The sequence below is a fragment of the Macaca fascicularis genome, chromosome 11, assembly GCF_037993035.2.
Source record: "Macaca fascicularis isolate 582-1 chromosome 11, T2T-MFA8v1.1".
In the NCBI taxonomy this organism is placed as follows: domain Eukaryota; kingdom Metazoa; phylum Chordata; class Mammalia; order Primates; family Cercopithecidae; genus Macaca; species Macaca fascicularis.
Window position 1 is genome coordinate 57,000,744 of NC_088385.1, and position 22,427 is coordinate 57,023,170.

Genomic DNA, 22,427 nt, shown 5'->3' on the forward strand with positions numbered 1-22,427 from the left:
AAGCGTCAGCTGCCGCCACAGCCAACGGAACCCGCGGGGAGGCGGCCCCAGGGCGGGGCCCGACCAGCGGCCACCCCCTTCCGGCCCCTTCTGAACACCGCCACGGATCCGCCCGCCTCCCCGGCAGAGCCGGGCCTCTTCACCGCCCATCTCTCCTCCCGACCCACTTCCCTCACCGCAACCCGGGAACCGCCTCCGGGGATCCACGCCCCTTCCCGAGCCTCTGACTCGCCCAGCCGGGTCCTGGGGCCACGCCCCGGGCGGTGCTGGGCCCACCCTCTTTTGCTGCTAGTCTTGGCCGCGCTTCTGCTCCTCACTCACTCCTCCATCCAGCCACGGCCACACCCCTTATTTCAGGCCTAGCTCCTTTACGGGGACATTCTCCTTTCTCAGCCTGTCAGAATCAAGTACGTTCCCGCTCCCACCCAGGCGGTATCTCTGTCTCCACTCCCGGAGGCCAGATCGATCTCTCAGGTCATGGCTTCTCTTGGATCTCTGCTGGTCCTGCCCACTACTGTCTGCCACCAGAGTTCTTTTTGCTCCCAACCTTTTCTTCCCTTCGTGCCCCATGACCTCAGCCTACTTTCACTGCTTTATCCCTTAAAAATTAGTCACTTTGGGCCGGGCGCGGTGGCTCAAGCCTGTAATCCCAGCACTTTGGGAGGCCGAGACGGGCGGATCACGAGGTCAGGGGATCAAGACCATCCTGGCTAACACGGCGAAACCCCGTCTCTACTAAAAATACAAAAAACTAGCCGGGCGAGGTGGCGGCGAGTGCCTGTAGTCCCAGCTACTCGGGAGGCTGAGGCAGGAGAATGGCGTGAACCCGGGAGGCGGAGCTTGCAGTGAGCCGAGATGGTGCCACTGCACTCCAGCCCAGGCGACAGAGCGAGACTCCGTCACAAAAAAAAAAAAAAAAAAAATTAGTCACTTTTCCTCGGAAAAGATGGACTTAACAGTTTACAAAAGGCCGGGCGCGGTGGCTCACGCCTGTAATCCCAGCACGTTCGGAGGCCAACGCAGGCGGATCACCTGAGGTCAGGAGTTTGAGACCACCCTGGCCAACATGGCAAAACCCCGTCTCTACTAAAAATACAAAAATTAGCCGGGCCTGGTGGCGCTGTGCCTGTAATTCCAGCTACTCGGAAAGCTGAGACAGGAGAATCGCTTGAACCTGGGAGGTTGCAGTGAGCCGAGGTTGCAGTGAGGTTTGCAGTGAGCCGAGATCGTGCCATTGCACTCCAGCCTGGGCGACAGACCAAAGACTCCGTCTCGAAGCAGTAATGAAAATAAAAGAACAGTTTACAAAAATCCTTTTATTCTTCTCTTGGGGAAAAGGAAACCGAAGAAAAACAACTCGAAAAGGGAGGCACTTGTCCGGGCGCGGTGGCTCACACCTGTAATCCCAGCACTTTGGGAGGCCGAGGCGGGCGGATCACGAGGTTAAGAGATCGAGACCATCCTGGCTAACACAGTGAAACCCGTCTCTACTAAAAATACACACACACACACACACACACACACACACACACAAATTAGCCAGGCGTGGTGGCGGGCGTCTGTAGTCCCAGCTACTCGGGAGGCTGAGGCAGGAGAATGGCGTGAACACGGGAGGCGGAGCTTGCAGTGAGCAGAGATCACACCACTGCACTCCAGCCTGGGCAACAGAGCGAGACTCCATCTCAAAAAAAAAAAAAAAAAAAAAAAAAAAAGGGAGGCACTCAAAAAATATTCCTAAAGGCAGGGCGGGTGTGGTGGCTCACGCCTGTAATCCCAACACTTTGGAAGGCCAAGGCGGGCGAATCACCTGAGGTCAGGAGTTTGAGACCAGCCTGGCCAAATTGGTGAAACCCCATCTGTACTAAAAACAAAAATTAGCCAGGCGTAGCGGTGCATGCCTGTAATCCTAGCTACTCGGGAGGCTGAGGCAGAGAATTGCTTGAACCCGGGAAGCTGAGGTCACAGTGAGCCGAGATCGTGCCATTGCTCTCCAGCCTAGGTGACAGAGCGTCTCAAAACAAAACAAAAACAAAAAAAGGCCGGGAGCAGTGGCTCACACCTGTAATCCCAACACTTTGGGAGGCCGAGGCAGGCGGATCAAGAGGTCAGGAGATCGAGAGCATCCTGGCCAACATGGTGAAACCTCATCTCTACTAAACATACAAAAAATTAGTCCGGCTTGGTGGTAGTCCCAGCCTGTAGTCCCAGCTACTCGGGAGGCTGAGGCAGGAGAATGGTGTGAACCCGGGAGGCGGAACTTGCAGTGAGCCGAGATCGCGCCATGGCACTCCAGTCTGGGCGACAGAGTGAGACTTCATCTCGAAAAAACAAACAAACAAACAAACAAATCCTTTAAATTTAATTTGGCTGGTTTGTTTGCGTATTTTTTTGTGTGAAGGAGTCAGTATCACACCCAGGCTGGAGTGCAATGGTGCTATTTCTGCTCACTGCAACCTCCGCCTCTGGGTTCAAGAGATCCTCCCTTCTCAGCCTCCCGAGTAGCTGGGACTACGGACACGTGCCACCACACTGGAGTAATTTTTGCATTTTTTGATGGAGCCTGGGGTTTCACCATGTTGGCCAGGCTGGTCTCGAACTCCTGACCTCAAGTGATCCACCTGTCGCAGCATCCCTGTTGGGAATGAAGTTTTTGGTGTCGCAAAAAAACCCCCAAAAACAAACAAACAAACAAAAAAAACAACAACAACGCAGGAACAAATGATCTTTCAGCAAGGCAAGCTTTACTTTCTGCAGAAAGGGTGCTACTCAAAAGCTGTCCAGCCAGGAGAACACACAGAACAAAGGAGACAGAGTTATTTATAATCTGACTCATCTACCCTACTGCTGTGTCCATTTTCCATTGGCTGAATAGGACCTCACATTTTACACTTTACCTGATTGGCTATTAGTTTAAAACTTTTTTAATTGGGTAAGGGGAACAGAACAAAGAAAGAAAAGGAAGTTGCCCAGGGATCTTTAGGGAAGCATCTCCAAATAAGGAATGGCATGCACTATAGGCTGGGGCTTGTCTAGTTCTGTCCAGGCATGCCGGAGCAAGCTAGGACAGCTGATTTGGAAAACACACACACACACACACATAGTGGGTAGCAATCTTATAGTAAGAAATTGTGACTTTTTATAATCTTCAAAAAAGAACTTTCCCATTTCTCACACTCACAAAGTGCTGGGACTACAGGCGTGAGCCACTCCGCCCAGCCTAAAGTTTTTTTTTTTGAAACAGAGTCTCGGTCTGCAGCCCAGATTGGAGTGCAGTGGCGGGATCTCGGCTCACCGCAGCCTCTGTCTCCTGGGTTCAAGCGATTCTCTCCCCTCAGCCTCCTGAGTAGCTAGGATTACACGCAGGTGCCACCACACCTGGCTAATTTTTGTATTTTTAGTAGAGATGGTGTTTTGCCATGTTAGCCATGGAACCCCTGACCTCAAGTGATCCACCTGCCTGGGCCTCCCAAAGGGCTGGGATTACAGGCTTGAGCCACCACACCCGGCTGAAATTTTTCTTTCTTTCTTTTTTTTTTTTTTTTTTTGAGACGGAGTCTCGCTCTGTCACCCAGGCTGGAGAGCAGTGGCACGATCTCAGCTCACTGTAAGCTCCGCCTCCCGGGTTCACGCCATTCTCCTGCCTCAGCCTCCCAAGTAGCTGGGACTACCGGCGCCTGCCACCACGGCCGGCTAATTTTTTGTATTTTTAGTAGAGACGGGGTTTCACCCTGTTAGCCAGGATGGTCTCGATCTCCTGACCTCGTGATCCGCCTGCCTCGGCCTCCTAAAGTGCTAGGATTACAGGCGTGAGCCACCGGGCCTGGCCTAATTTTTATGTTTTTATTAGAGACGAGGTTCCACCATGTTAGCCAGGCCGCTCTTAAACTCCTGACCTCAGGTGATCCACCTGCCTGGGCCTCCCAAAGTGCTGGGATTACAGGTGTGAGCCACCGAGCTCGGCTGGTTTGCTTCATTTTAGTTCAGTGCCTCTCAAACTTTAGCAATAGCTCAGATATTAGCTTGTCCCATCTCGCACAAGGAGAGTTTCTTTAAGTTCCTGGACCCCATCCAGAGAGATCCTGCTTTCAGGAGTTTGGGGCTAGGATCTACGAATTTGCATTTCCTATTTCTAACAAACTCGTAGGTGATGTCACTGCTGCTGTTCTGTGAGCCACTGCTGAAGCCACTTCCATCCAAACCCAGCAATAGCTTCATGGTAACTACACTATATTAAGATACAGTTTTAAAGGGCTGGGAACGGTGGCTCATGCCTCTTATCCCAGCATTTTGGGAGGCTGAGGCAGGCAGATCACCTGAGGTCAGGAGTTCAAGACCAGCCTGGCCAACATGGCAAAAACCCACCTGTACAAAAATACAAAAATTAGCTAGGTATGGTGGCAGGTGCCTGTAGTCTCAGCTACTCTGGAGGCTAAGGCAGGATAATCACCTGAACCCAGGAGACGGAGGTTGCAGTGACCCGAGATTATGCCACTGCACTCCAGCCTGGGCAACAAATGGAGCCTCCATCTCAAAAAAAAAAAAAAAAGATGTATTTTAAAAGGAAGTAATAAAATAAACCCAGCCCTATGGGATTTTCAATCAGCATCTCAAGGAACAGAAGACATACTAACTTAGCATGCAGGAACCACCCGTACACAATGATCTTGGTCTGACACCCTATTCATGATTCTTTTTTTTTTTTTTTTTTTTGAGATGGAGTCTTGCTCTGTCACCCAGGCTGGAGTGCAATGGCGCAATCTCGGCTCACTGCAACCTCCGCCTCCTGGGTTCAAGCAATTCTCCTGCCTCAACCTCCCAAGTAGCTGGGATTACAGGTGCATGCCACTACATCCAGCTAATTTTGTATTTTTAGTAGAGATGGGGTTTCGCCATGTTGGCCAGGCTGGTCTCCAACTCCTGACCTCAGGTGATCTGCCTGCCTTGGCCTCGCAACGTGCTGGGATTACAGGCATGAGCCACTGTGCCTGGCCCCTATTCATGATTCTATCCCCAGAAAAATGAGCATGTACCAATTCCCAGTCTCTTGGCTGTTGGGAAACATTGCTAATGATATATGTAATGCAAAGCAAATTCGCTTTCACCTTGGCCAAGAGTGATCCAGCAAGTCACTGGAACCAAGCTGGCCTGTAGCAGTCATGAGCAGAGAGAGCCTCCTTAACCATCTCAAGTCCCAAGCTAGCCCCTTTTTCTGCCTTACCAACAGAAAAGCTCTCATCACCCTATAGTCACCAGTGATATACCAGGTCCAAACAAGGTAGCCTTCATTTAGAGAGCTAAAATAACAAATGATTAATGCTTTTTCTGTTTGGCTGCTTTTGTTTTCTAAGAATGTTTGGTGTTATCTGGTCATTCTTTTGACTAAGACATCCTTTCTTTATATTGACTCTGGAGCTATTCCTTGTTCCTACTCTGTGTACTCATGATATGTCTATATCTTAGCCCTTGAAAGGCATAGAAATATGGAGTCTCACTCCGTTGCCCAGGCTGGAATGCAGTGGTGCAATCTCGGCTCACTGCAGCCTCCATGTCCTGGGTTCAAGCGATTCTCCTGCCTCAGCCTCCTGAGTACCTGGGACTGAAAGGAGCTGGGCACATTCCTCAGCCCCGGGCTAAAAACTCCCTGAGCCCAGTACAAACACATCCCATCCTCCCATCCCACCACATATTGCCATATCTCTCTCAAACTCCCTGAGCCCAGTACAAACACCACCTGGAAAGTCTCCGATAAGGAGACAGCCGTTCAAGGTTTTACTGAAAGCGCGGGAACCAAAAGAATTCCTTTGTTCCCCTGTAACTCTCGGGCTATAAAAAGCAAACGCTCGCATTGTTCGGGGCCCTCTTGTATACTGTGGAATGGAGGGACCAGGTTCGAACTTGTAGTAAAGATCCTTGCCGCTTGGCTTTGACTCTGGACTCTGGTGGTCTTCTTTGGGGAACAAACGGTCTCGGCATAACAGGACCACAGGCACGTACCATCATGCCCAGCTAATTTTTGTATTTTTAGTAGAGATGGGATTTCACCATGCTGGCCAGGCTGGTCTTGAACTCCTGATCTTGTGATCCACCTGCCTTGGTCTCCCAAAGTGCTGGGAGCCACCACACCCGCCCAAAAAGAGCTCTTCTTTTGGGTAATCTCAGTCCCCAAGTGGTGGCACACTCAACTGATATCCACAGGTACTTAGACTTTTTTGTATAAAGTCAGTGCATAATGTGAGTACCATGTGGATGGATTAGAGTAAAATGCAAGTCACAGAAGTTCAAGCCAGGATTGGATATTTTATATCAGGAGCTTTTGGATTAATTGTTCAATGATCATGGATTTTTTTTTTTTTTGAGATGGAATTTCGCTCTTGTTGCCCAGGCTGGAGCAATGCTGTGATCTCGGCTCACCGCAACCTGCCCCTCCTGGGTTCAAGCGATTCTCCTGCCTCAGCCTCCAGAGTAGCTTGGATTACAGGCACGTGCCACCACGCCTGGCTAATTTTGCATTTTTAGTAGAGATGGGTTTTCGCCATGTTGGCCAGGCTGGTCTCCAACTCCTGACCTCAGGTGATCCGCCTGCCTCGGCCTCACAAAGTGCTGGGATTACAGGCGTGAGCCACTGCGCCTGGTCTGAACATGGATCTTTAAATGACTTGGTGGGGGCAAGAGCAGAAAGCAGTATCCTACCAACCACTCAGAAAACTAGGCAAGACTCGAGAAAACACAGGGATCCTGGAAAATATAACAGATGACTTAAAAAGCATGCCTTACTCTCCAAGGAAATCCACATTTCAACCCTACCAATTAAAAAAAAAAAAACCTTAACAATTGGGGCAGTTGCCTCTACAGGCAAGGATATCAATTAGTCAAAAATGCATCTGCCCACTTAGTGTGAACATCGATTTTAAACAAAGGAAAAAAAAAAAAAAAGCACCAGACGCAATGGCTTACTCCTGTAATCCAGCACTTTGGAAAGCAGAGGTGGGTGGTTCACAAGGTCAGGAATTTGAGACCAGTCTGGCCAACATGGTGAAACCCCGAGTCTACTGAAAATACAAGCATTAGCCAGGCATGGTAGCAGGCGTCTGTAATCCCAGCTACTTGGGAGGTCTGAGGCAGGAGAATCACTTGAACTGGGGAGGTGGAGGTTGCAGTGAGCCAAGATCATGCCACTGTACTCCAGCCTGGGCGACGGAGCAAGACTGTGTCTCAAAAAAAAAAAAAGCATCTGCCTAAAGTAAAAAACAAGTCCATTTTCAGCAGAGACATTTGGAAATCCATTCAGCATGCTAGGCATAATTGTAAGGTGAATTATTCAATGTTGAATGCTATAAACAATAAAAACCACCACTGGATTTCAAATTGGTAAAATAGCTCATTTTGAGTGCACACATTAATTCTCTTGCCAAGTTGCCTGCAATTTTCCAGAAAAATTTGTCTTCCTTTAGGGAGGACTGAAATCCAAAATCAGCCCAACACTACCATCTAGTGGTGAGATGTATTGATGACGTGTCTCTTCAACTAAAAAAAGTAGTACCATGTTTTTCTTCCCAAACTGAGATCCTGAGAGACAGTAATAATGTAAAAAAAAAATGGAAGAGAAACATTGAAAAGTTCAAATTTTCATTAAAATCTTTATTGAATAAAAATGTTTCAGACTAAGCATGACTAAGAAAGCACAATGTTTTACATCTCTAAAAAATATTAAAGCTAAATCTCTAATAAATGCAGTACAAAGAAAAGCCTACAGCTTAAAACACCTCTCCCTCCCATCCATACATTTGGAATATCAATTGTGTACAACAAATGTACTCAAGTTTATAATGTCCTCAAACCTTAAGACTAGAAAATCATCCCAAGAAAAAGGCCTATAGTTGGTTTAATTTCACCCTGGGAATACTGTCTGTGATAAAAATCAATATATTTCAGAGCTAATAAGTATTTAAAAATTAGTATCTCAAAAAGAGGACATCATAAGGGAAATACAGGGCTTAGAGGTCTGAGCTCAAATGGTGTAAAGCAGTTCTTTCTTATTCCTCCTTTAAACTCTTCACTTTGCTCTAACATGGAACATGGGGGACAGTGATCCCAAAGGTATTACTAAAATATTGCAGCTTTCAGTAAATTATGAGAAGCACAGATATAATCAGAAAAGAAAGCAATCATTTGGAGTACAGTAAATTCATTGGCAGATACAAAAGCTTATTTGGGAGATAGATCTCTCCAAGCACCGAAGAATGTAGGTTGGTTTTTCAATTGCCTCAAAAAGTGCTCCGTTGTGTTATACCTCAGGACGTCGAGTTCAGGATATAGTTTAGAGAGTAGGACATAAAGTAGTAAATTCCTTATATATATCACAGCCAGAAAATTAATCTAAAAAAATTTAAAGACTAAATAAACTCTTAACAGGTAAATCCTAAAAAAATTAAATTGGTATTCATTTAAAAATATACAAACTGTGCCCTTTATACTAAAGTGCATTCAGTCGTAATGTTTAGGCCCCTAAATTCCTTCTGTATGTTCTCTAATTCCAAAATAGTGTGTAACAATATACTACTGATCATCTATCTACTTTAATATTGCCTTTTGGGAATATAGTAGAATCTGGGCTATTATAAGGTGGAATATTTCCCCAGTTCTAAGCCTTACAGCACTTATGCATATCATCACTGCTAAAATGAAGAATTTAAGTAAAGTTATCTCTAGCATTTAGAATATGTTTTTTTGTTTTGTTTTGTTTTGTTTTTTGGTTTTAAGAAGGAATTCTTTTCCAAAGTTACTTCCAAGTAAATTACATTTCACGCTGGGATACCTGCTTATGTGCATCACACTTTGACAAAGGGCAGTGGCTCGCTAACACTAACATGAATTTAAGGCCCAGCATCATTGCAATTTGTCACTCTTCATCCTCATCCTCATCATAATACCGATTTCTCTTTATCTGTTCCTCCACAGAGAGCTCTTTGACCACTTCTCCCTCCCAGAGTTCCACATCCTGGGATTTCTGATTCTCAGTAGTGAATTCTTCAGCGAAGGTGTCGTCTACAAAACTGGACCAATTTGGAGACTTGGGTTCTTGTGGAGACTGTTGTTTGAGGAAGCTGTTATCATCTTCATCAAAGTTTGCACCATTTTCTACAAGATTCTCATTCTCCAACTCCAGACTATGACCTTCCTTACTTCTCTTCCCTGTCTCTCCTCCTTTAGATTCCTTGTTTTGCCAGGTTGTTTTTCCCACACTCCCATTCTTCTTAGAAGCCTTGGCATTTTCCACTTGTTTCCTTTCTGCAACTATTCCGCCCACAAACTCTTCACTCTGCTCTGACATGCTCCAGCCTTTCCTGATAGGTGGGGACAAAGTTTTTGGGCTCTTGACAGAGGTGCTTTGAAATGAAGCTGCTACAGTGAATGGGCGGCTTCTTTCCTTCAGTGAAGAAGATCGTCTTAGCTTCTTCAGATCCAGATCGACATCCTCAGGAACTTCGGGCTTGCTGATTTCATCTTCAGGAGGCCATTTGGGCTTTGACACTTTGATCCCTTCCTCCAAGGCACTTCCTGAACTTCCAAGTTCAGTGGGGGGTGGCCAGGCGATCCTCAGCTTCTTGGTTTCAGCTGGCTTGTCTTCCTTCTCCTGCTGAGAGGCCGCCTTGGCTTCCATACTTGCAGCGAGGACACCCACCTTAGCAATAGGAGCATCTTCCACCCCTGGGCTGTGAGAGGTCTCCCTTGCATTTGCAAGCTGGGCTGGTCTCTCCAAAATCTCTTCGCTTTCATTTTTGCTTGCCCATAGATCCTTGTGTGGTCTGTGCCCAAAGCCTTCATCATAGTTGCCCTTAGATTTAAAGAGTTGATTGAAGTGAGGCTTACAATAGATTCTTCCGTGTAAAGATGCATATGTTCCTAGACTGTCATTAAAAGAAAAAGAGCATAAAGTTAGCAAATCTTCATACTCTCACTTATACCAGGAGGCTAAAACCTGGCAATTCCAATATTTTCAGAAGATGCTAAGTAAGAAAAAGATCTTTAAAAGCTCTTCAGTTGCCGGGCGCGGTGGCTCACGCCTGTAATCCCAGCACTTTGGGAGGCCGAGGCGGGCGGATCACGAGGTCAGGAGATCGAGACCATCCTGGCTAACACGGTGAAACCCCGTCTCTACTAAAAATGCAAAAAATTAGCCGGGCGAGGCAGCGGGCGCCTGTAGTCCCAGCTACTCGGGAGGCTGAGGCAGGAGAATGGCGTGAACCCGGGAGGCGGAGCTTGCAGTGAGCCAAGATCGTGCCACTGCACTCCAGCCTGGGCGACTAAGCGAGACTCTGTCTCAAAAAAAAATAATAAATAAATAAATAAAAATAAAAGCTCTTCAGTGACCAGGAATTCCTTACCCCATTTTAGCACATTTGTTTTCTTATCATAACACAAAGCATGGATTGGGCGCGGTGTCTCATGCCTGTAATCCCAGCACTTTGGGAGGCCAGGGTGAGAGGATCGCTTAAGCCCAGGAGTTTGAGACCAGCCTGGCCAACATAGTGATAACTCATCTCTACAAAAAAATTAAAAAATAAGCTGGGCGTGGTGGCATGTGCCTGTAGTCCCAGCTACTTGGGAAGCTGAAGTGGGAGAATCACTTGAACCTGGGAGGCAGAGGTTGCAGTGAGCTGAGACTGTACCACTGTGACAGAGTGAGACTGTCTTTAAAAAAAAAAAAAGAAGAAGAAGAAGAAAAAGAAACAACAATAATAGAAACTTTAATTCTGAGCCTTGAGAGGAATGTGGCTATGCATGGGTCACACAGCATGTAGCTGCAACTCTGTCTTTTCACTATAAATAATGAAGACCAAAGGGCACCAGAGATAAGACCCCCTCCGATCACTATCCCTCCTTTACAGAGTGATAATCTTCCTTAGAATGGAGCAATCTGTAACCAATCAAATCACTGCAGTATATGCACTGGTCTTATATGAAAAATGTCATAATCTTTGCTAAAATTTCTACATAAGTGAAACTTTAACTTTCTCCACTTTGGAATGCTGACCCCATTCATTTGGAGTCAGTGTTTCTGGGTAGCCATCATCAAGCTTCTGTGTTTGAATTAACTCTATTCTTAATGGTGTATATACATATGAGTTTATCTTTTTTTTTTTTTTTTTGAGAGAATCTTGATTTGTCGCCCAGGCTGGAGTGCAGTGTCACAATCTCGGCTCACTGTAACCTCTGCCTCCCAAGTTCAAGCAATTCTCCTGCCTCAGCCTCCCAAGTAGCTGGGATTACAGGAGTGCGCCACCACGCCTGGCTAATTTTTGTATTGTTTTGTTTTGTTTTGTTTTGTTTGAGTCTCACTCTGTCGCCAGGCTGGAGTGCAGTGGCATGATCTCAGCTCACTGCAACCTCCGCCTCCTGGGTTCAAGCAATTCTCCTGCCTCAGCCTCCCGAGTAGCTGGGACTACAGGCGTGGGCCACCATGCACAGCTAATTTTTGTATTTTTAGTAGAGACAGGGTTTCACCATGTTGCCCAGGATGGTCTCGATCTCTTGACCCTTGATCCGCCCTCCTTGGCCTCCCAAAGTGCTGGGATTACAGGCATGAGCCACCATGCCTGGTCATTTTTGTATTTTTTAATAGAGATGGGGTTTCACCATGTTGGCCAGGCTGGTCTTGAACTCCTGGGCTCAAGTGATCTTCTGGCCTTGACCTCCAAGCGTGCTGGGATTACAGGCGTGAACTACTGCACTCAGCCTTTTTTTTTTTTTGAGTTGAGGTCTTGCTCTGTCACCCAGGCTGGAGTGCAATGGTATGATCATAGCTCACTGCAGCCTTGACTTCCAGGGCTGAAGTGATCCTCCAGCCTCAGTCTCAGCCTCCCCAAATTTTTCATAGAGATAGGGTCTCCGGCCAGGTGCGGTCCCAGTACTTTGGGAGGCTGAGGTGGGCGGGTCACTGGACGTCAGCAGTTTGAGACCAGCCTGACCAACATGGTGGTCTCTACTAAGAAATACAAAAATTGGCCAGGCACAGTGGCTCACACCTGTAATCTCAGCACTTTGGGAGGCTAAGGAGGGCGGATTACCTGAGGTCAGGAGTTCAAGACCAGCATGGCTAACATGGTGAAACCTCATCTCTATGAAGAGTACAAAATTAGCCAGGCGAGGTGGCACATGCCTGTAGTCCCAACCACTCGGGAGGCTGAGGCAGGAGAATCGCTTGAACCTGGGAGGTGGAGGTTGCAGTGAGCCGAGATCACGCCACTGCACTCCAGCCTGGGCGACAGAGCAAGACTCTGTCTCTGGGGGAAAAAAAAAATTAGCTGGGCGTGGTGGTGTATGCCTGTAATCCTAGATACTCAGGAGACTGAGGCATGATAATCACCTGAACCTGGGAGACAGAGGTTGCAGTGAGCCAGGATCACGCCACTGCACTCCAGCCTGGGCAACAGAGTGAGACTCTATCTCAAAAAGAAAAACCAGATGGGGTCTCTCTCTGTTACCCAGGCTAGTCCTGAACTCCTGGCCTCAAGTGATTCTCCTACCTGGGCACTCCCAAAGTGCTAGGATTACAGGTGTGAGCCACCACATCTAGATATAAGCTGTGATTAATAGAAGAACAGTGAGGAGTTGACAGGAGGTAGTTTTTCCCTAATGTCAGCCCTAGACAAGCCTTTAGGAGATTTGGTGTCTCTTGCAGGATAAATTTTATCTTTTTTAAGTTTTTTCCCTTAAATTAAGAACCGTTCTGAAGAGTCACAAATTTTAAAGGGGGTATAAAATGGCAGCATTTCCACAAAAGAAATCAGGTGCTTTAGGCCAGGTGCAGTGGCTCACACCTATAATCCCAGCACTTTGGGAGGCTAAGGCGGGTAGATCTGGAGGTCAGGAGATTGAGACCATCCTGGCTAACATGGTGAAACCTCATCTCTACTAAAAATACAAAAAATTAGCTGGGCATGGTGGCACGTGCCTGTAGTCCCATACTCGGGAGACTGAGGCAGGAGAATCGCTTGAACCCAGGAGGCGGAGATTGCAGTGAGCTGAGATGGCTCCACGGCACTCCAGCCTGGGTAACAGGGCGAGACTCCATCTCAACAACAACAAAAAAAGGTGCTTTGGAGAAAAAATTAAGAGTGGGCAGAAAAAGAACTAATGAGTGGAAGTTACTGAGGTACACTTTGGCTCCACGTTTGGAGAAGCTGTCTAGCTAGAGCTATCTAATAGCTAGAAATGTCACGCAGATGCCAAAACATCTTTCAAGAGCATTTTAGGAGGGATTGCTTGGGAAGGAAAGCTGGAAAAAGTGACATCTTGGTTACTTCCTTCTGTAAGACTCTGTGATTAAAATGAGTTGATTTGGAATGTTTCCACAATTTGTCACATTTGTATTTGCACTTTGAGTTACTTGGAAGAAATGATATGTAGCAACTATTTTCTCAGAAATAAAGTGAGGCAACATAGAGAAAAAGACATGCTCTCCAGGGGCCATTATTATTGCCATTATTATCATTTATACAGTGGTTAAGACAAGCAAGGGCTTAAGCAAGTAACCTCTTGAGATTTCTTAACTTTGTGATTCTATGATACCAAGGGAAAACATTCTATTAAATTAGGTCACTGGGGGTTTTACCTGCAACTCATATTACTTAAGCTTCAGTTCTAACATGTAAATTAACATATCAGTATACCAAGAAGTTCCAAACACCATCATTATTTGGTATGAAAGACTTGTCACTAAATGATGCTTTTTACTTTATTCAAGAGCCTTCAACAGAACATCATTAGCACAGTAGCTTTTAGCACCAGTGCTCTAAAAGCCAAAGACTCCCTCAAGAGTTCCAGTTATAGACAGACAACTTGTTTTGGGCTGGCTTACCTGAGTTTGTTGTTACAATAGGAGCAACGGAAGCAGCTGATGTGAAACACCTGCTGGTTGGCCAAGAGACGCTCCATTGGATAGACTGTCTTCTGACATTCCACACAGGTCTCTCTTGCAGGTGCCTGAAACTTCTAGGAAAAGGAAAAAGACAACTTTAGCATGGGCAGCGATGAGTTAGCACTGTCTTGAGATGGGCCCTAGAATTTACTTTGTCTAAGGGCTCTCTTAGCTGGTCAGTCAATTCTTATGGAGCACTAAACCTGCTACCATTCTATCAGCTGACTCTTTAAAGCCAAGAGGCTCTCTTGATATTCCCTTCCCAAACTGTCTGGCTGCTCTAAATGCAGCAGCCACCAAGGATAGGTGGAGCTAGGTCTGGATTGCAAAGAAAGGCTTAGACAAGTCATGACCCACATAAAAAATGTTAGGAGCAGGGAATGGGGGAAGGGACAGGGAAGGGATGGGGGAAGGGCAGGAATTAGGAGAAAATGTTATCACACACAGAAGAAAGAAGTTTGATTCAAGTGCCAAGTAAACACAGGACAGATTCTAAAGGGGATAAATTTCAAGGAGCGGAAGAACATTTGACTTTGGGAATAAGGAAAGACATTTCAGTAAAGTCCCTTTTATTCTCCTCTGCTTATAATCTTGATTTGTTCAATCAACTAGACATAATATTTTTAAACAAGTCAAAACTGACACACAAGTGGAACAATTTATAAGAGACACAAACTATTTTATTAGGACACCAGAAGGAAGCATAGCCCATTAAAGCTATAGGTTTCATAATACTTCTAAAAACCAATGGAGAGAAAAACGGAAGCCATGGGAAATGCACTGGTTAATGTATTAATGACAGGGAGTTCATGGACTGTTTGTAAAGTTGGAACAAACATGGGCACAGTGGTTCTACATGACAAACTCAATCCTAAAGAATATAAAACAGTTGGTATTCTAGCACTGGTAAAAGCCAGAATTCCAAAAATATTATAAGCTTTTACACGATAAGAAATACTTACATTGGCCGGGCGCAGTGGCTCATGCCTGTAATCCCAGCACTTTAGGAGGCTGATGTGGGCAGATCATGAGGTCAGGAGTTCGAGACCAGACTGGCCAACATGGTGAAACCCCGTCTCCAGTAAAAATACAAAAATTAGCCAGGCATGGTGGTGCACTCCTGTAATCCCAGCTACTCGGGAGGCTGAGGCAAGAGAATGGCATGAACATGGGAGGCGGAGCTTGCAGAGAGCCGAGATCGCACCACTGCACTCCAGCCTGGGTGACGGAGCAAGACTCCATCTCAAAAAAAAAAAAAAAGGAATAGTTACGTGGCTACTAAGGGGTGGGGAGGAGGTGGGAATACAAAGTCCCTAGGTGTATGGGAGTTAACTCTTGACTTGTCCAACACAAACACCTCAACCAGCAGATGCAGGAGGCAGCTTAGGTGGCCAGAAGCTTTCATAGGCAATTAGGAGGTGCTTTTGCTGCCATGATCAGCCTGGACTCACCAGAAAACACATGATGGTAAGTAACGCGAACTAATCCCAAGGCCCAGGACCTGGATAGTTAAGCCTAAAATGAACCAGGTTATGGGCAAGATAGAATTTTGAGTAAAAAAAAACCAAAACAGGCTGGGTGCAGTGTCTCACACCCATAATCCCACACTTTGGGAGGCTGAGGTGGGCAGATCACGAGGTCAGGATTTCAAGACCAGCCTGGCCAACATAGTGAAACCCCGTCTCTACTAAAAATACAAAAATTAGCCAGGCATGGTGGCATGTGGCTGTAGTCCCAGCTACTCAGGAGGCTGAGGCAGGAGAATCGCTTGAACCTGGGAGGTGGAGGTTGCAGTGAGCTGAGATTGAGCCACTGCACTCCAGCTTGGGCAACAGAGTGAGACTTCCTCTCAAAAAAAAAAAAACCCCAAAATAGGCCCATAAAAATTCAGACTGCTGGTTCACTTGCCACATGATTCACTAGGAGGTGAAGCAAAAAATATAAATGGTTTTCCAAGTAGATTTGGGCAGGAAATGAGAGCAGAAAATGTGCATAAAATGAAAATAAAGAAATCTATAAAAGGAAGTTTAATAAAATTAGTGGTAGACTCCCAAGTAGTGCCCAAGGGATTTCAGAAGGAAGGAACAAAGCTGAGTGGAAATGGCTAGTTACCAGGACTCTGCTTCATTCTAGGGGCAGTGTCCTAAAAAGAAACATCTAAAGAATCAAAAGACCACAGGTTACAACCTAGTTTACCAAGCATAAGGGAGGTATTTAAATATGACCAAATGTTATTGTAATGAATGTTGTTGCAAGTAATTAACACATTTTAGTATTTGGAACTCAGAATTATTTTTTTCTTATATGGACACTGCTAAATGGAGATATCTTTGCAGAGTTTTAATTAAGTTTTCTCTAAAAGGACTAGGTCTTTGTCTAGGTAGGAGATAAACTGGCCAGGTGCGGTGGCCCACGCCTGTAATCCCAGCACTTTGGGAGGCCAAGGCAGGTGGATCACTTGAGGTCAGAAGTTCCAGACCAGCCTGGCCAACATGGTGAAACCCTGTCTCTACAGAAAATGCAAACATTAGCTGGGTGTGGTGGCAGGCGCCTGTAATCCCAGCTACTCGAGAGGCTGAGGCACAAGAATTACTTGAACCCAGGAAGCGGAGGCTGCAAAGAGCTGAGATCTCACCACTGCCCTCCAGCCTTGGAGACAGGGCAAGACTTTGTCTCAAAAACAACAACAAAAGGAGAGATATTAAAAAGCAGAATAGGCCGGGCGCGGTGGCTCGCGCCTGTAATCCCAGCACTTTGGGAGGCCAAGGTGGGTGGATCACAAAGTCAAGAGATCGAGACCATCCTGGACAACATGGTGAAACCCCATCTCTACTAAAAAATACAAAAATTAGCTGGGCATGGTGGCATGGGCCTATAGTCCCAGCTACTCGGGAGGCTGAGGCTGGAGAATCACTTGAACCTGGGAGGTGGAGGTTGCAGTGAGCCGAGATTGTGCCATTGCACTCCAGCCTGGTGACAGAGCGAGACTCCATCTCAAAAAAAAAAAAAAAAAGCAGAAATTTTTGGTGTAATAGTATAATGGAAGCTATTGGAGAGAGCCTGTGCAAATCATAACTCACACAATGTAAAAGTAGGACAAATGTATTTATCAGATTAAAAGTAATTTTCAGTTGCAGAAAGGGAATTCTGCATTTTTTTGTTTTTATTTTTGAGACAGAGTCTCGCTCTGTCACCCAGACTGGAGTGCAGTGGTGCGATCTCAGCTCACTGCAAGCTCTGCCTCCCGGGTTCAAGCGATTCTCCTGCCTCAGCCTCCTGAGTAGCTGGGATTACAGGCGTGTGCCACCACACCCGGCTATTTTTTGTATTTTTAGTAGAGATGGGGTTTCACCATGTTGGCCAGGCTGGTCTTGAACTCCTGACCTCAAATGATCCTCCCACCTCGGCCTCCCAAAGTGCTGGGATTACAGGCGTGAGCCACTGCGCCCAGCCTGGAATTCTGTATTTTTAACACTTGAAATAGATGTAGGAGAGTAAGTGCTCATTCTGGTCAGTAGACACAGCAGGAGACAGAAACTTTACATGGGATAAGAGGAGATGGATGCTGTTCCGCTAAAGGGGAATGGAAGGACGCACAGCATGCCTCCACCACAAATACACGAAGGGGAGGCACACACTGTGGGACGGGGAAGCAGCCCAGGGAACAGAAGGAAAGGAGAACCTGTGAGAAAGCTGAAAGTTGAGCTCACATTAGGAGGAAAGTGGAAGGCAGGAGCAGAAATTAGGTACCGGGAGCAGGAGGCAGAAGCTGGAAGAGACAAACAGGAACCTTTAATGAGTACACAGCATTTGGTGTGCCCTGGAGAGCTTTACTGCAGCTGAGCTGAAACTCAGAGACTCAGATCCAAGAATAAGACCACATTTTTCTTTTTTTCCTTTTTAAGTAACTCTGCTAATCATGGCAAAATCAGCCTCACTCGTATCTACCTGAGGCTGGAACATATCCCAGCTCAGGAGAGCGAGCTTTTATAAGTCTTCACCCACACAAGGAGTGTCTCATTAACAATTCTTTAGTGTCTTACTACCTCCCACACCTGACCCACATCGGCTCTCTCTTTAATAGAGCCTTCACCCACACGGAGCGAAGTCTGTCTTCCTCCTTAACATCAAGTTAATAGATTGCTAGCTCCCATAATTGACTAACCTCAAGCTTCTAACTAGCCAGACCTATCAGAGTCCCATTATTCCTATTCATTTCTCACATCAACCCTTTTCAATATTATTTAAGGTTTACGCAGCAGCTGCTGCCTAAGGGCCCCTTCTAGTTTCATAAAGACAAGAGGGTCCCGACATGGTAAAATGCCAACTCACAGCGGCTCCGGCTGTGCCTCCCCTTTATTTTCTCTGTCCTGGGCTCTCAGCCACTTTTCTGTAATTGCCCCCATGTCTATTCAGACAACAGGAAGCATAGTCAGTGCCCAAAAATCTCTACCATTATCACAGGCCTGGCATACATCCTGCCCATGCCTTCATGGCATGCTCAGACTTGGCACAGCCATGTTTAAAACACTGCCAATATGACAATGTTAGACATTTTTTATCTTCACAATATATTTTTTCAGTTAGTAAGAGATTTTTTTTCATTCCCCTTCTCCCACCTTTTGCCCCTACCAAGTAGAAAGTTAAACACCAGGTGTCTTATCAAAGTTCACATAGTCAGTAACAGAATTAGAATTCAAACTGCAGGAGAACAGCCTGTTGCATGGCAAGAGTGATGCCATCTTGGAGTGAAATCGCCATGCTAACTGGTGGTTTGACTCCTGTGTACCAAGGTGTTCTGCAGCAAAGTTTTTAAACAATGCCTGTAGCATAGATTATCCCTCATAAAGGAAATAGTGCCCAGAGCATAGATAACCCCTCATAAAGATGCTTATCCAGTCACTCCAGTGATAAGTTTTGCGAGAAAGTCAAGCGCGACCAGCTGCACATGTTTCATCCTAAAACCTTGCTATATAAAGGATATTTTCTGGAGAGCTGGTTCAGGGATCCACTGTCTCATGGCCTCCTAAACATCACTTCTGTTCATAAGCTCCTATTAAATGTTTCTTTCTGAGAAACTGGATTTGTCAGCCTCTTTCTTTGGCTTCTCAGCTCCCTCAGCCTTTGTGGGTAGGTCTGCAGAGACCTGCTCATTGCACAAACTCAGAACTCCTGACTCACAAACCGAGAGAGCATTTTCTAAATTGTCCTGGAATGTTAAATTTCCACAACCAAGGGAAACCCTTTGGGGAGGAGAGCAGATGCTAACCCAAATGAAATTAATCCTGCTACAGCAATTTGAACAAAGTATGGTCTTCCCTTTGTTTCAAATAAAAATATGCAGATAATATCTTCAGGATATTCTAGAATGAATGAGGTAATCTATAAATAATTGACGTTCATAAATACTGTCTTTCCCATTTGAGGGATATTATAGACCCTCTGTTGATTACCATCCACTTAAAGCTATTTTTCTAACAAATTTGCATGGCTTCATTTACATTCTTTTACCCTCTTGTCTCATATATTTTTTAGTCTAATAGAGGCCCCAGTTGTGGTGTGTGTGGGAGGGAGGGGGGAGCAGCTGACAACAGACATTGATGTTAACTAGCCTTTACACATAGTGAAAGAAGATGAAAATTCTGTATTGATGTCAAGCCTCTATTCCTCAGAATACCACAAAATGCCTTTCATTCCTTCCAATTTGTGTAAAATATCTAGGTAATGAAACTGAAATTCTTCACCACACAGCAAATGGTTGGACCAGCCCTGTGCAGCCTTAACTCTTCCTCTGGTTTTCTGTAAAACTCTTTGTGAAAGCATTTTGGGGAATATTCATAGCTTAAATAGAGTGCTCTATACAGAGAAGAAAGGACAGTCCTCTGAAAAGGCAGGAATAGTGAGTGAGTGAGAAAAGATTCTAGATGCTCTCCTAGCATAATTTTGACAGCTTTGCAAACCAGCATAAAACCTCCCACTGTGTCTCCAGGGGGAGGAACAGCTGGCACGACACCGAGAGGGGCAGTGCAGTGTGTGCCGCCCTCTCACACAGACTGCCGTGTTCTCTCTCAACACCCATCAGCAGAATGCTGTGAGGAGGCCTGGGACTTGGTTGTCCCGGGCATACTGAGGGCAGACAGTTGTTCCCTAGGGCCAGTCACATCTTCTTGCCTCTTCCTCCCCTATCCTCTCCTCTGGGAACATTTAGGGGATGATTTCTTTCAAATGGGAGGACATAAAGCCCGAGAGATCTCTGAGTCTCTTGAAGTAGAAAGGGCCTGATGCTTCTCACAGAGTCCACTAAGCTCTGCTCTCAGAATAACACCCTTTTTGAGAATGAACCTGTAACTTCATTGGTACCAAGTCTTACCAACTAAGCTCTGTGGCCAGTGTTCAAAGTGTACAGAATCCTTAAAGACCTCCATCATTTTTTACTTTATTAAGCTAAAATATGAAATGAATTGAGTCTGTACCTTAGATGTCCTCTTTTCAATAACAGGCAGGCACTAAGAAACAGTTTTTTCCAGGATGTGTGGGATCCAAAAGTCTATTCTGAGTGAACAAGTTTATTCTTAGCTGTATGTAATTTCCCAAAGTGGAGAAACAACTTCTGTTCATAGTCTGCAGCCATGAGACCAGTTCTGCCAGCAGGTCTTCCTATAAACATTTACTAAAGTATCTGTATATTTGCCTGCAGACTGTAAAGGGGAACTCTGAGGAAGAGCAAATAAATTGCCCTTAAATAACAGTGGAGATGTAACTGGGTTCCACCAGGCTCTGTACACTATGATCATCTGAGCTCTGGACCACAGGCAAACAGCCAGGCCCATTTACTCTGGTCATTACACAATGCTCAAAACCCAAGGTGTGTGTCTATGCAGGCAGGGCCGTCCGCATTCTACTGCTGAGTGACCAGTGCCAAAGGAGTAGGCATGGGTCTGAGGCAGACACAGAGACAGTTTTACCTCCGTTTCTTCTCCCTGGTGCCAAAGGAGACCTAAGTGAGGTGTGCCCCTTCACATACCACTCGTCCGTTCAGACCATGAAACTTGAGTGGGGAGGGATCCCCATCCTGGACAAGGAAGTCTGGCCAAGCAGTTGAAGGAGGGATGCAAGACTGCATTGAGAATTCAAATAGTCACAAGAACAGATTTTAGTTCTTAGATTTCCCCAGGTCCTGGGTTATACAGAATCCATCACCAAGTTAGATTTGCTAGCCGTTCTTGATCCCCAACCATGACCTGAGCACTCACATCTAGGCAGCATTGCTGTCAGAGAGGAAAGTAACCCTGTGGGATCTGCTACTTTGTGAGACTCCATATTCTGACAGAGAAAGTGCTGATGGCAGCATCAGCCAACCTTCAAGGCCAGAACACAGCCATGTGGAGCACACGTGCAGATTCAATCACCATGATCCTGCCCGTTCTTCTTGGACTTGCTTTCTCTTTCTGCTTTCTTTACCTTTTGTTCCTTTTCAATAAACCTTATTCTTCTCATAAATCTCTGCCTCCTTTAAAATTTTCATGTTTATCTTTTTCACCTTGCTCACCTTTTAAATCCACCCTTTAAATCCTGGGTTCTCCCCTTTCCTCCTTTTGTTCCAAACCCTCCCTGATCTCCCCTCCTCTTTATGGTTTGTGTGCAGTAAGACTTTCAGCTGTGGACCAATCATGCTCACAGTCAGAGGCAGAAGCACGGCAGATGTGAGCATGAGTTGGGAGCAGCACATACCACCTTACAACTCATTCTATTTATTGAGTTTCAAATGTTAAAACTTTTGAAACACAACCCTGCTACTTAAGAGAGCACTAGAGGAGAAAGACACTAAAGAAGTGTAGGTAATTCAAGTGGGTGAAGTAGCCCCTCATTAGCAAGCTAGTCAATTAAAAAAAGTCAGCTAACAAACCTAAAATAAGTTTTGACATTTTTAATAAACATTTTTGGCTTATTTTTATGGGAATATGTTTGCCCATAGAAGATGAAAAGACGACTTTTAAAACTTGGGTAATAAAAGCAGATCATAGATCGAGGAGTGTAGCTCTGTCACCCAGGCTGGAGTGCAGTGGCATGATCTCGGCTCACTGCAACCCCCACCTCCTGGGTTCAAGCAATTCTCCTGCCTCAGCCTCCCGAGTAGCTGAGATTACAGGTGCCTGCCACCAGGCTCAGCTAATTTTTGTATTCTTAGTAGAGACGGGCTTTGGCTTTCACCATGTTGGCCAGGCTGGTCCCAAACTCTTGACCTCATGATCCACCCACCTGGGCCTCCCAAGGTGCTGAGATTATAGGCATGAGCCACCATGCCCGGACCATTCAATTCTTTTTTTTTTTTTTTTTTTTTTTTGAGATGGAATCTCACTTTGTCACCCAGGCTGGAGAGCAGTGGTGCGATCTTGGCTCACTGCAACCTCTGCTTCCCAGGTTCAAGCGATTATCCTGCCTCAGCCTCCTGAGTAGCTGGGACTACAGGCACGCACTACTGTGCCCAGCTAATTTTTGTATTTTT

At 45.8% G+C, this 22,427-nt stretch overlaps 1 protein-coding gene across 7 annotated transcripts in view; it reads right to left on the minus strand.

Annotated features, from left to right (window-relative positions):
- Positions 1-7,617: 7,617 nt before the first annotated feature.
- Positions 7,618-22,427, minus strand: part of LIMA1 (LIM domain and actin binding 1) — a 106,078-nt gene continuing 91,268 nt past the window's right edge. For 5 of the 7 annotated variants that reach the window (XM_074006819.1, XM_045365216.2, XM_005570825.4 and 2 more), the window contains 2 exons: positions 13,862-13,995; positions 7,618-9,908 (listed from right to left, as the gene is read on the minus strand). In XM_074006819.1, the coding sequence (XP_073862920.1) occupies positions 8,900-9,908; positions 13,862-13,995 (1,143 nt within the window). In that variant the 3' untranslated portion in view covers positions 7,618-8,899. Of the gene's footprint in view, positions 9,909-13,861; positions 13,996-17,631; positions 17,691-22,427 lie in introns of all 7 variants that reach the window. The other 2 variants (XR_012420242.1, XR_012420241.1) reach the window with 2 other exon arrangements.